Here is a 14,358-nt window from a genome sequence, read left to right as displayed (position 1 = left end):
CATGGTTTTTATATATTTAAAGCATTGTAAAGAAGGAGAAAGAGTAGGCAGAAGAGAGAAAGGAGAGGAGAAGGAGAGAAAAAGAGAAGAGGAGCGGGGAGAGGAGGGGAAATAAAAGGACAGGGGAAGAGATCATCTGTGCACAAAAAGCCTAAAATATTTTCTGTCTGGCCATTAACTGAACATGTTTGCTGATACCTGTACTAGATCATAAGCTCTTTAAGAACACATTCATATTTTACTCATTTTAATTCTCCCACAGGACCTAACACAACATCCCCTCAACTATTTTTGGAATGAAAGAAGAAAGGTGTGGATAAAACAACCTCTCCAAAGCTCTCCTAGACTCAGAAGTTAGAGCTTCCACCTTTCCACTGCTCTAGGGATTGATGTAGTGCTGCAGTTACATCAGCAGATCTCCATGGACAGAGATGGGGTGTGGTCTCTCTCTCCTTCAAGAGGAAGATGAGTTTGAGTTTGTAAAATTGCACCACCTATACTCTCATAGGCAACTTGAAGAATTCTGAAAGTTCTGGTTGGTATTAGAGGCAGAACTGTGGCCAAAGGATTGCTTACGTTAAGTGTATATCTTCATTACTACAGGTATGAAAGACATATTCATTACTACAGGTATGAAAGACATATTTGGGGTGTCTGCTCTCCCTGTCTTCCATGGGGATGTGCTCTCTAGGATATAGCGAGTCCTCCCCATACCTCCTCATACCTCTGATCTGGGTCCCAGTGATAGGGCAATCAAAGTTGGACAGATCAGATTCTCCATGAAGAATTTGGAATTGCTGTGGGATGGTCCCTTGAGTAGGGTGGATGTGAACATGGAAGCTGAGGATTGGCCAAAGGCAGGGACAAGCAGAAGAAGCTGGTTGCAGAAGAGTAAAGAAGATGCCCTGAGAGAAGCAGAGACCAGAAGCAGAGAGAAAGAGGACAGGCCAGCTTCCCAGACCCAGCCCTTGAGATATCATGCCCCTGGGGACTATGAAGTCATCCCAGTGTCCCAGTGATGCTCCCTCCATTTGTATGAGTTAGCCTGAGTGGGCTTCTGTTACTTGTAGCCCCAAACCTCCTGATGATGACAGTGGCATTTCTCTCCCCTTGGGCATCGCAAACAGTCCCCAACAGCTCACTCAAGATTAGGTTGTGGGAGCCAGAGATGGAGATGCTGGGTGGGGGGCTCTTGACTCTCGTGTAAAGTACTGCTGCCGGCCAGGAGCAGTGGCTCACGCCTGTAATCCCAGCACTTTGGGAGGCTGAGGCGGGTGGATCACCTTAGGCCAGGAGTTTGAGAACAGCCTGGCAACATGGTGAGACTCTATCTCTACTAAAAATGCAAAAACTAGTCAGGCATGGTGGTGGGCGCCTGTAATCCCAGCTACTCGGGAGGCTGAGGCAGGAGAATCGCTTGAACCCAGGAGGTGTAGGTTGCAGTGAGCTGATATTGTGCCACTGCACTCCAGCATGGGTGACAGAGCGAGACTCCGTCTCAGAGACTGAAAAATTAAAAAAAAAATAAAGTACTGTTGCCAAAGGGCTTTTAGGCAGGACTCTTCCTTTGGCATCTCTGGAGTCTGATGGCTGTGATCCTAACAAGACAGGAGATATAACCACCAAAATCAACGTGTAGATCTTGTTTTGATTCTAAGTTGTATAAACCAACAGAAATATGATATTTTTGAGACAGTAAGAGAAACTGAATCTAGACTAGATAACCAATTATAGTAAGGAATTTTTCTCAATTTTATTAGGAAATGTAACGGCATTGTGTTTACAATGAAGTCTAATTCACAAAGATGTGTACTGAAATGTTTACAACATTCAGGATTGCCTTTAAAATACCCCAGCAAAAGCAAACAACAACAAAAAAATCCCCAAAAGCAAACAAAAAAAGTGGTGGAGATAGATAAATATGAAACTTTGATGAAGCTGGGTGATGGGGACCATTCTCTCTACTTTTTGTGTTTGAAATTTTTCATAATAAAAAGTTTAAATATATATTTGGATATATAAAAATATACATGAATAGGTAAATCAAGTAGGGGTTTTGACATGAAGGTGGTCTGATGGTGGGGTTATTCCCCTTCTGACAGCTGCAACTGAGTGAGCTATCCAGGGATGACTTTGGTTGGGGGAGGTGTTTGCTCCTGCAGACCAGCTCCAAGGGTTCTGAGGAGCTGCCAGCCAGTTGTGCCCTATCTGGGAAGAGCTTCCTGAGTGCTCCAGTCCCTCCCATCTCTCCTCACTTAATTAGCCTTCCAATCTCACTCATTGGCCAACTAATCTGATTGTACTATCCTGGGTCAACCACATGATGGCCTTGTGTCACTGCCTGGCTGTCCCCATGGGTGTGGACTTGTGCTTCCCCTGTCTGATTGCAGGACTTTGAAGGTCTCTTTTGCAGCTCCACCCTGGGATAACTGTAAGTTATCCTAAGTCCCTGAGGGATGAAAGCCCCTAGCATAGCCCTCATTCTGTGTTACACTGCCAGCTGTGAGAGCACTGGATGGAACCCAGGGCCTCTGAGACTTCAGGGAACCTTTTACCTGGGGCTTGATCCAGGTTCTGATTCATATAAAAATCCCTTTTTCCTACTTCACCAACATAAGCCTCAAGTGTCAGTGTTGGACTAGCATAGAGAGAGGGAAGGACCAAGTTAGATACTGGACATAAAAGCAGCTGGATAATGACAAAGAGTATAATTATTCAGAACACTAGATCAGCAGAAGGTGGAAGTCAAACAACCTTAAAAATCTTCATCTGACCATAAATCTCCATGCATGACTCCACTGCAATAAAACAAGAGAGCGATGGCTGCTAGCCTGCAGCTGCTTACCTGGCTCATGTATATCAGCCATCTGCAGCTCCTACAGTTGCTTTTCCACCCCACCTGTCTCCTCAAACCAGAGACCGGCCTGGAATTCCCTCAACTCCCTGCTAGGAGCCCCTCCACCTGTGCCCAGGGCCGCCTTGCTCCATCCAGCAGCCTCCCTCAGCTTCTTTTCCCTTTAAATCACTCTCTTTTCCCTGGACACTTCTTGTAAACCTATGACATGCTCAGACTTCGCTGACCCTCAAAAACAAAAGGATCTCCCTTGGCCCATGTTCCCCTTAAGAGGCTTCCTTCACTCCTGCCCTTCATGGACAAGCATCTTGGAAGAACTGTCAAGTGAACCCAGCTTTTTACTTTTAACTCTTCTCCACTTACTGCCCTCTGGCTTCTGCCCTACCCCTCCTCAGACTGCGGGAGTAGGTCCATCCTGTGGATGCGCTTCAGTTCTTGCGGTACTTGTTATCCCCTCCCTTCATCTTGAATGTCTCTCAGCCCTTGATTTCCAGGACAAAGCCCTCCTTCCATTCCCCTCCTAACCTCCTGGTTGCCCCTTCTCAGTCTCTTTCGTGGGTTCCTCTTCCTCTGCCCATCCTGCAAATACTGAAGTTCCTAAGGACTCTGTTCTGGGCTCTCTTCTCACTTCACAGACCTCAGGGGCAACCTTATCCTTTTCTGTGGGCTTGATTTCCACCTAGATGCTGATGCCTCACAAATTTATGCTTCTCTACTGAACTCCAGACACGGTGGCCACATGATGACCCCTGGACATCTCCACTTGGAGTTTCCTCAAATAGAACCTGTCCAAAATGGAACTCATTATCAACTGCCCCCAAAACAAAATTTAAAAATATCCAATGAAATAAAACTTTACTACTACATTTGTGTTTTCTAAGCTGCTACCATGAGGTACTCACTAGCTCAGGTTGGAATTCTGGGTGTCTCCCTGACTATCTGTCCCCACGTGCCATCTGTTATCAAGTCCTGTCAATTGTACCTTTTAAATTTTGTCTCAATCTACCCCTTCTCTCTATCCCTACTGCCAGCATCTCTCCCTTGGACCAGCCTCTTAACTAGCCAAGTCTTGCCCCCTTTTATCCATTCTCCACACTAAAGTGAGATGAACTCTCTTAAGGATATGCACGATTCTGTCCTTTTCCCACCTAGAACCCTTCTGTGGTCCTCCGAAGCTCTCAGCACCAAGTTCCAACACTGCAACATGGCTGGCATAGAATCTGCATCATCAGCCCTGCCATTCCCTGCCTCCTATTCTATAGTCCAGCCACAGGGAACCTGTGCCTTTTCCTCTATGTGTCTGTTTGCCCTATTCCAGAGGCCTCTTCCCCCTTCCCTACCCTCTCCTGGCTAACTCTGACCCATCCTTCAGGTCTCAATGTGAACATCTCTTCCTCCTAGAAGCCTTCCTTGACCCCTCCTGCCTGGATTAGATGCCCCTATGCTCTGCTTTCACAGTGCCCCCATTACCAAATGCCCCCTTATTTGCCTCAGTGTCCAATTAGACTGAAAGCCCAAGAGAGCAGGGGCAGCATCTGCCATGTTCCATTTTTATACCTCTAGCAGGCTCAGGGCTTGCAGATAATAAATATTAGTTGATGAATGAACCAAGTTTGTTGATTTCTGCACTGGGAGCTCAGCATCTTACTCTCCTTTAAACTGAGTGGGCAGCTCTGGCTCCACTGGAAGGTTGATTCCAGATGGGTGGTGAGACCAGAGGGCTGGGGATGCCTACTACCCCACACTAAGATGGGAAATGATGTTAAGAGGGCATTATACAGGATTTTTTTTTTTTTTTATTGAGACAGAGTTTCACTCTTGTTGCCCAGGCTGGAGTGCAATGGCACAATCTCGGCTCCCTGCAACCTCTGCCTCCCAGGTTCAAGCAATTCTCCTGCCTCAGCCTCCTGAGTAGCTGGGATTACAGGCACCCACCACCACGCCTGGCTAATTTTTTTGTATTTTTAGTAGAGATGGGGTTTCACTATATTGGCCAGGCTGGTCTTGAACTCCTGACCTCAGGTGATCCACCTGCTTCAGCCTCCCAAAGTGCTGGGATTACAGGCACGAGCCACTGTGCCTGGACTATACAGGATCTTAATGAGGGTGATTTCAGGGTTGAAACAGAAAGTTCAGCTTTCTCCATCCTGTATGGAGTGAGAGCATCCCTGCCTATGTGCATAGAACCATTCAGGGCTTTTGAAAACATACTGATCTGGTTTGACCCAACAACTGACCCACTTCTCCTGCCCTTCCCGGTCACTGCAGGAACGTTCTCAGAGCATGTGTCTCATAAGAATCTTCTGGCAGGTTCGTGTTTATGGTCTGCTCTGAGTTGAGACCAGAAGCAGCTTGGATTTAGAATTTGCTTTCACAGCTCTTGGGAGGCGCTAAGCTCTGGTTATTTCTGAGTAACCCCAAAGGGCCCTCCACACTTGGGTGGGTTCCAACCCAGGTCATTCTCCTTCCCAGCCCTCCACTTGCAGTCAGGCAGAGGTGGGCATGAGAGAGGATGGAATTCTGGGTAAATAGTTTGCTCACAGTCAGGTGGTCGCCCCCACCCAATCTGATCCAGCCCTCCCTTCAGGCAAGGTCATTATCAGCAAACAGCCAGCTGCATTTCCCTCATGGGAATGCTAGAGACAGAGTTAATAAAAATCTATCTTATTAACAGCCTGACCTACCAGCATTGATCACATTAGAAATGACGCTGCACACACAGTCCCCATTATGTGCATGGTGCAAGGCTCAGCAGAGCTCAAAAAGCCATTTAAATCCCTCCAGGAGTGACTCCTCCAAGGGCCTGAAACATCCCCCAAACTAATAACTCCCGACAAAGCACCGCCAGAGAAAATTCCTTGCGGATTTGAGATTTTCACTCTGTTAATCTCCTAACTCAATAAAGCAAACACTCCCTGCAGCAAATTAAATACTTTTATTAAAGGGTCCCCTCCCCGATTCTCTTTGACATGGGCATTGTGGACCATAACCCTCTTGGAGCCTGAGTGTCTGTGTGAGGGGCTGTCCCCTACTCCCTATCATTTTCTCCTGTTACTCTAAGAAGGCCCAGAACCCATTATGATTTGCTGATTCTTAGATTCTTAAAACATCTGAGATCTCTAGCTTCCCTGAGTGGCTCCACTGGCCTGTCAACTGAAGAAACTGCTATTTTTTTGTGGGGGTGACAGGCCTCAAACAGCTCTGACCCAAGCACCTCTAACCTTGTAGTTTGCCTGGAGGAGGGCCCAGCAAAACTGTTCAGGCCCATGGTGGGCTTCTCGGCTGATGGTCAAACCCTTCTTCTGACTTCACTAGGGGCTTGCTGGTCATACCTTGGAGAGTTATCTGGAAACCAGATGGGGTTAGCTGTAGAGAGTAGAAAAGGGTGGAGCAGAAGTCGAGAAAGCTACTCTCCTCCCACATTTTCCTGTCCCCAAGCTGGCCTTCAAGCTACTCCTCTTTGGGATCTGCCTAGAATTGGGTTCGACCACTTTAACTTCTAGTCATTGCTTTCTTCTCACTGCTGGCTGGAGCCAGGTTATCCTGAGGTCCTGATGGCCTTTCTTCCAGGACCTCCTCAGATGCCATCTTCAGAAAGCCTGCTTTGTAGGGAAACCTACCACTTTGCAGATGGTAACTGCCAGACCCTTTATGTTTTAGGAGAAGCCCCCTTCTAGAAACATCCTCATCTACAGTTTTTGGTTCCTTCACTGAGTCTGGAGTGCGGAGGGCTTTGTGAATCCACACTCTGAGAGAATAGAGACAGTGTGGTTTGCCTTTGGTGATAGTCAGGTCTCTGGGGGCCATAAGGCCTTCTTGGCAAGGGCTCCACGGGTGTGTGTGATAGGCCCTCGTGGAGGGTCTGGTCCTGGCAACCATGGCTAGGGCTTCTGGATGCAGACCCTGTCCAGGGTGTGGAGAAGGCACCTTCCCCTTCCTGGGCCTCTGAGAAGGCCCTGCCCAGATTTACTCCTCTCTATTTGCTCACTCTGGGCAGGAGAGGCCCTCGTTCAGGGCGGACAGTGGCTTCAGGCCCGGGCCCCTCAGAGGTGTTAAGACATAATAACCCAGGGTGGGTCCTGGTCATTTGAAATGTCCCCCTTCCCTGTCAATCTTGGATAGGCATCCTGGGCTCTGCAGCTCTCCCCATGTATCTCTGACCCCAACAGAATTGCTTCCAGACCTATGTCCTTCCCGGGAAGTCAAAACAGTCACTGGAAGTTAGACAGAAAGAGAAAGGGCTGAGAAAATGAGGAAAGGAAGACAAAGTCCATTATCCCTCAAGTGGGAAGTCAGACAGGCCTGGACTGGAATCCATATTCAGCCACCTACATGCTCTGACCCCTGGTGAGCTACTTGCTCCCCTTCACCTCAGTTTCCTATCTATAAAACAGGGATAATGAAAGTTCCACCCACTCAGGGTCACTGTGCAACTTGCAGGAGATAAGCCGTGAATGGATCAGCACAGTAAGTGTTCAAAGAATGGCATCATAGGAAGAGATTCAATGGCTTCCACACAGGGACCGGGCCCAGATGTGGAGCTGGGGATTTGTTCCTCTCTGAGGCCGGCAGGGATTTATTTGCTAGTACACCCAGTGGCTTTTCTTCCAGATACATGGTACGTGGAGTGGGGAAAACCTGGGGGTGTCCAAACCTGTGCCTTCTGCCTCTGCACAGCAACTACCCAGGCTAGTGAGGGAGATGAGCGAGGGAAGAGCCCAGGCCATGGTTGGGGGCAGCTGTCAGGCTCTGGGTGTCACGGTGGCCCCCATGCAGAGACAGACCTGGGCACAGTTGAGTCTATGCACTCTCAACTTGGGCATAATTGTCCCCAAGGGGGCAAAAACTGTTTCTTCGAGGAGTGAAAATATTTTAGATATTACAATGGTTTGTGGTACTCTAGAGCTACACTCGACCTGACAAATCTTATTCCTTTTTTTTTTTTTTTTTTTTTTTTTTGAGACAGAGTCTCACTCTGTTGCCCAGGTTGGAGTGCAATGGCACAATGATGGCTCACTGCAGCCTCAACTTCCCCTGGCTCAGGTGATCTCCCACCTCATCTTTTCAAGTAGCTGAGACTACAGGTGTGTGCCACCACGCCTAGCTAATTTTCTATTTTTATTTTTATTTTTGTAGAGACGAGGTCTTCCTATGTTGTCCAGGCTGGTCTTGAACTCCTGGGCTCAAGCAATCTGCCTGTCTTGGCCTCTCAAAATGTTGGCATTACAGGCATGAGCCACTGTGCCTAGCCCTTATTCCTTATTTCTAATGAAAGAAATTAAATATTAATTTAATAAAGTTGATTTAAATCCAATTAAATTCTTCTCCTGGGGGCAGAGTGGCATCATGTAAAGAAGGTGAAGAAATATTGGCAGTCTGTCTTCCTATCCGAAGGTCCCTCCCGCTGCCTCTTACCATAGCCTTCCTTCCCCTTGGGCTCTTGGGAGCATTGGGCACTGCTGAACAGTCCAGTTAAGTCCCAAGGCCCCTTTGTCGCAGGCACTGGGGATATGAGCAGTGCCAACCACTCTTACCCTGCCCCTCCCTTGGCTCCTGTGACTTCTCCGTGCGGCTCCCCTCCAGTTTCTGCTCTCCGTATATATGGAGTGCTCTCTGCTCCACATGCTTTTCTCCATGGCTCCAACTCTGCAGCCCCAAACTCTGCCAGATAGCCCTCTCCATCTGGATTTTTCCCACCATTCAGACTTGATGTGCCTGGCACACCTTCTCCTTCCTCCAAGAAGCCCTCGCTGTCTACCCCAGCCTGCTTGTTACTTTCCCTTTTACAGCATTTACCTTGAACCATTTTATATTAAAGAACATCCTGGGTAAAAAAGTGAGACCTTATCGCTACAAAAAATAAAAATAATTAGCTGGATGCAGTGGCATGTGACTGAAGTACCAGCTACTTGGGAGGCTGAAGCGGGAGGATTGCTTGAGCCCAGGAGTTTGAGCCTGTGTGCAGTAAGCTATGATTACCCTACTGCACTGAAGCCTGGGCGACATAATGAGACCCTGTCTCTGGAAAAACAACAACAACGAGAAGAATGCAGTTGACCCCTGAACAACATGGATTTTGAACTGCATGGGCCCACTTACACAGGTTTTCTTCAACCAAATGGGGTCAAAAATACAGTATTCATGGGATGCAAAACCTGCATATATGGGCCATTGTTTCATATAGGTAGTTCCACAGGGCCAACTGGGAGACTTGAATATATGCGGGTTTTGCCATCAGCAGGGGGTCCTGGAACCAGTGCCCTATGGATATGGAGGGACAATGGTATATGCCCTTGTATTACTCTCAGAGTTTCATGGATAACTGTTCTATCTTCCCACTTGAACTTTAATTTATTTGAGGATGAAGAGGAATTCATAAGGTTCTGTTTGCTCCTTAGTTCTGGACACCAAGGAAGGCAGCTGGGAGGGTCTTTGTGGACCAGGAAGCTCTCAAGGTACAAGGTGCCACTTCCCACCAGGAGGGTCAGGCAAGCCCAGGCTGTGCGAGACTGAAGTGCCCACCTCCCTCGTGGGGCCCCGCCTCACCTGGCTGACTCCTTCCACTCCATCTGGTCTCCGTCATGCTGCAGAGTATCCATCTCTGTAAAGAGGGTGGGGTTGGGAGCCCCATCTTCCTCCCCCAGGATGTCCTGGAGCTGCTCAGCAGCTGGGGACCCTGCAAAAGAGGGGCAGCAGGTCTGCTGAGTGTCCCATGGAAGGCAGGAGGACCACAAGGCCAACAGAAATGGAGTAGGAGGCAAGCACAAGGGAAAAGTATTTTCTAATTCTGTAAAACTAAGTCCAGCTCCTGGGTGATGCTGGCCTCCTGTAACCATGAATCAGAGGTGGGCGAGATACTCTTTAAGATAAAAGAGATGAAAAGATTTAGTCTGCATTCAGATCCAGGGTCTTGCAGCTGGCAGTGAAGAATGATGGGAAATGGTCGAAGCCAGGGCAGCAGCAAGAACCAGAACTGAAGAGAGAAGTGAGAAGCACTCTGACCCAACTTCAGCTTACCACCTGAGGGGTTCTTCTTCCCACCGGGCCCCAAACAAGCCAACTCCCAACACTGGTCTTGAAAAGGCAGTCAGCCATACAAAAGGACAGCTTGCACACCCTTGTACCATGTGGGCCCACTTTCTTCCTGGGCAAGATGGCAGTCCATTTCTTGAGGCCCCAGCCTGCTTTCCAACTGCCCATTGGAAGTCACTTCCTGGGTGTCCCCCAGGCACCTCAAAACTCAACATTCCTCTCCCAAACACACTTCACCTGTGTTCTTTCTCTCTTTTTCTTTCTTTTCCTTCCTTCCTTACTTTTCTTCATCTCTCTCTCTCTCCAGTGAATACCTACTATGTGCCAAATAAAGCTATGAAGAAGACCTATGTGTCCTTGCTCTCTTGAGCATGTCCTCTAGTGATAGAGACAGAGAATAAACAAGTCAACAAATCCATAAATGACCATTTCAATGATAAGTTGTCTAAAATAAACAAAATGACCAGGGGAGCTACAGTAGATAGCATGGTCACAAAAGGACTCTCTGAGGAGCTGTGACTTGAAAAATGAGAACGAGCCACTCTGCAGATCTGGAGGAAGAGTGCTTTGCATGTTCCAGACACCCTGTGGTGGAAACGTGCTGGTGAGTGTGGTTCAGCACGTGAGCAAGGGACAGAGAGATGGCATGATGTCAAAGTGGTGACCAATGCCATGACTAAAGGCATCCCTGCCCACCCCACTGCACAGGCTAGACACCCTGGAGTCATCATTACGTCACCTCCCTTCCCCTCATCTTCACACTCATATTGAAATTTTCAGGAACCCCACTGCCCTGCCCCGACGCAATCTCTCGTTCACTGTCTCCTGGGCCTCATCAGGTCTTCCCTTCCTCCAGCCTGTTTCCTCAGTTCATCATTCCCTTCTGTCCTCACTTATTTCTTCATGGACCTCTACTCTTTTCTTCATCACATCCTCCATTCTTTCCCCTTGACTTCCCAATCAAACCAGCCAGGCAATGCCCAAACAAGAATTCACTGGCCCAGTCTCCTCTGCAGGTGTGTCTGAGGGCTTGGGCTGGGGGGTGGCTGGGGTGGGGATGGCAGCACGGAGTGGTAGTGTGGTGGAATCAAATAGAATCCCAATCCAGCTAGACAAGGGTGTGAGTCTCGGGGCTGCCACTTATTCACAAGCAAACTCAGTTGAGTGAGCAGGACTGCTGGGAGGAATACAACAGGTAAGAGAATGAAATACCTGACACAGGGCTTGGAAGGTAACAGCTGCTTAGCCCCTCACCACCAACACCCACACCCAGGCCCATGAGCCCCACTGTAAGGGTTTCCCCTCAGCAAGTCTCAAGTGCAGCAACCTTCCATGCATCCTTGTCAGCGCCCTTACTGTGTCCCTCAAGGCTGTCCCTAACCTTTGCTCCTCTCTTCAAGCTTCTTGATTCAACTCCTACCCCACTTCACCAAGAGAATAAAGGCCTCCAGGCATGAAATCCATCAACATCCTTTCTTCCATCCCCTCAACTCTTTTAGATCCTTATTTCATCAGCTAGTCTTTCTTCACCTGGATCTTCAACTTCCCTCTCTCCACCCTCTTTCTCTCAGCCTAGAAACAGCTCTTCCTACCCAAGACACGTTCCCTGACCCTGCCTGTCTCCTTAGCTCTCCTGCTTGCCTTCTTCTTTCTTTTACCCATACTTCCTAAAGTAGTGGTCTGTGCTCATGGTCTCCATCTCCTCCTTGCCCAATCAGTTCCTGGCCTGCTGCCACTGGCTCAGCCCCCACCACGCTAAGGACATTGACAAAGGCAGAGGTTTCAAACTGACAGTTCAAAGGTGTGTTTAATTCAGGCCTCGCAAAGTATGAAATTTTTTGAAAGTATTGCTAAGATAAAGAATTGTAAGATTTCATATAGAAATCCAGATCTCTGACTTTTCTTGAAAAGTCAGATGTTGTGATCACTGTGCCCACGTTCCTGCTTGGCAACAATCCATGAGAGTTGATGATGGTGCCTTCTTAGGTAAACATATGCTTTTTAGTTTGCCACAGTCCCCACTACTTCTTACTGGTGTCCCGTTAATCTCACTTATTGCCATGCACCCAAATTCACAACCCCTGCCCTCAGATCCCTCTTGTTATTTTAATTGTCAAACCAATAAGCTAATAAAATCAATCAAACCAACAGCACTGAGAAGCTATGGTCTGGCTTATCTCTCTGGAACTTCAGAGGTGATCATCGCCGCTCTGAACTGAAATGTGACTTATGGCTCTTATAACGTGGCAGTTTCTTGATATTTTCCCTCTTTGAAGATTCTCTCTCAATATCTTTCCCTAGTTCCTCTTGCCTGGCTAACACTTAAATCTTGATCTTCCCCAGGATTCTGCTTCATCTTGTTCTCTCTTCTCTCTCCACACTCCTTCCGGGCTAGCTCACGTTATTTGTGGTGTCATTTTATAAATGAGGTCACCCTTGTGTCCAGGCAATACACCCATGTGTATTGAACATTCCAACTGACAATTGGACTGCTCCTTCTGGAAGCTCGGCAGCCTTCTCAAGTCACCCTCAACATATTCAAAACAGCTCTGCATCCCTTCTTTCATCAACCCAGCCCTGCTCTCCTCTGTTTTTATTAATAGCACCTCTAGCCACCTACCCATCTAGACAATGCTGGACTCATTCCTGAAGCTCCTTCTTTTTCACAATTCATGTCCAACTGGACACTAATGTCTTTCATTTGCTTCATAAACATTTTTTGGCTCTCTCCTTTTTTCCCCACCCATTGCCACCATCTTGGTTCTGGCTCTCATCATCTGCTCCTATCACTGCAATAGCCACCTACTGTTGCCATTGCCTCTGGTTGTCCCATTTAATCCCATTCCCTATGTAGCAGTAGAGTGTGCTTTTAAAACATTTCAAACATGTTCACACAATGGGCTCCTGGGAGTCATGGTTCTCTTTGAATAGCACCATAAAACACTATACCTATGAGTTAGAAATCATTTTACTAGCAGAACACACTATTATCTACAGAACTCATGGACTCATGTATTTAAATGAATTTTAAATTTCTCAATTTTTCTATTACTTTTTTTTTTTTGAGACAGAGTCTCACTCTTTTGTTTAGGCTGGAGTGCAGTGGCACAATCTTGGCTCACTGCAACCTCCACCACCTGGGTTCAAGTGATCCTCCCACTTCAGCCTCCAGAGCAGCTGGGAGTACTAGCTCATGTCACCACGCCTGGCTAACTTTTGTATTTTCTGTAGAGACGAGGTTTCACCATGTTGCCCAGGCTGGTCTCGAACTCCTGAGCTCAAGAAATCCACCTGCTTCAGCCTCCTAAAGTGCCAGGATTAAAGGTATGAGCCACTGGACCCAGCCTATTACTTTTAACTTACATCCTTTCCATTGTCTTATTGATTGCTGGCGCTTGCTAGCAGACACCAAATGTTTAAAGAAATTTTATAGACAAAAAACCAACAATTGAGAAAATAACCTTATTTTTTCTTAAAATTGAGAAAACTGTGACTGCTTGATTCTGAGGGGCCATACCAATTCTCCCTGGGATCAGAAATCAGTAACTACTCTTTTAAAATGTAGATTTGATGTACCTTGGAGGATTGCATGAAAAAGAAAATAAAATATAAAATAAAATAAAATGTAGATTTGATTATGTTATTCACCAGTTGAAAAACTTTCAATGTCTCTCTATTGCCTAAAGCCTAGGGGTCAGTGACATGGCTCAAACCATCCCTCATAATCTAGCCCTAACCTGCCTTTCTAGGTTCTAGCATGTCCCTCACCCAGCCACCCCGACCCCAGCCACAGCAGACCACATCCCTGAAGAGGAGGGCATGCTACTCCTTGGGCCCCTGTGCCTGCCATTCCATAAGTCTGGAATCCCCTTTCCCCTTCAAGGCCAGACAAGAAGGCAAATAAACGGACAGGTCCTGGAGAGAGGAGACAGGCAGAGAGCAGGATGCAAACCAGTTCTGCCTGGGGCATTACCTGCTCCCTGGAACAGCTGAGCGCTGGGGTCCCTGGCTGTCGATGCTGCCTCTGGCCCCAGCCTGCTTCCGCTGCTGCCTCCCTGGCTGCTACTTCCACAGGTCCTCTTCTTCACACAACAAACTCACTTTTGTTTCCAGTTAAGCACCAGGGGAGGTGTGGGGAGAGAAGAAGGGGGGCTTGGGGGGAGAAAAAGAGAGAGAGAAAAGGAATGTGTGAAGGACTGGGGAGGTGGAGAGAGAGGCTATATGTAGAGAGAACACAGGTGTGCTAAGTTTAAGTGTGAGAAAGATTATGCAAAAGTGCTTGAGAGAGAAAAGCTACACTGAGTTAATTAAAGATCTGAGAGAGAGAGAGAGAGAGAGAGAGAGAGAAGTGAGAGAGAGAGAGAGAAGTGAGCAAGAGAGAGAGAGAAGTGAGAGGGTGAGAGAGAAATCTCAGGTGCACTAGAGAGAGAAATGCTCAGTGGCTGCAGCAGAACCTCAAGCAGGAAGCCGGG

General features: G+C 47.6%; 1 protein-coding gene across 11 annotated transcripts in view; it reads right to left on the bottom strand.

Annotated features, from left to right (window-relative positions):
* SLC4A5 (solute carrier family 4 member 5) overlaps window positions 1-14,358 on the bottom strand; it is a 145,006-nt gene that overhangs the window by 60,183 nt on the left and 70,465 nt on the right. For 10 of the 11 annotated variants that reach the window (XR_010149095.1, XR_010149094.1, XR_010149096.1 and 7 more), the window contains one exon: window positions 9,401-9,530. Coding sequence is in view for 7 of the 11 variants with exons in the window: in XM_054678546.2 (XP_054534521.1) it covers window positions 9,401-9,530 (130 nt within the window). In the remaining 4 variants the exon portion in view is untranslated. Of the gene's footprint in view, window positions 1-9,400; window positions 9,531-13,859; window positions 14,039-14,358 lie in introns of those variants that run through there. The other variant, XM_009442669.5, reaches the window with a different exon arrangement.

The sequence above is a fragment of the Pan troglodytes genome, chromosome 12 (assembly GCF_028858775.2).
Source record: "Pan troglodytes isolate AG18354 chromosome 12, NHGRI_mPanTro3-v2.0_pri, whole genome shotgun sequence".
Taxonomy (NCBI): Eukaryota; Metazoa; Chordata; class Mammalia; order Primates; family Hominidae; genus Pan; species Pan troglodytes.
Note: the sequence above shows the minus strand (reverse complement) of the source record. Positions and strands in the feature narration are given on the sequence as shown.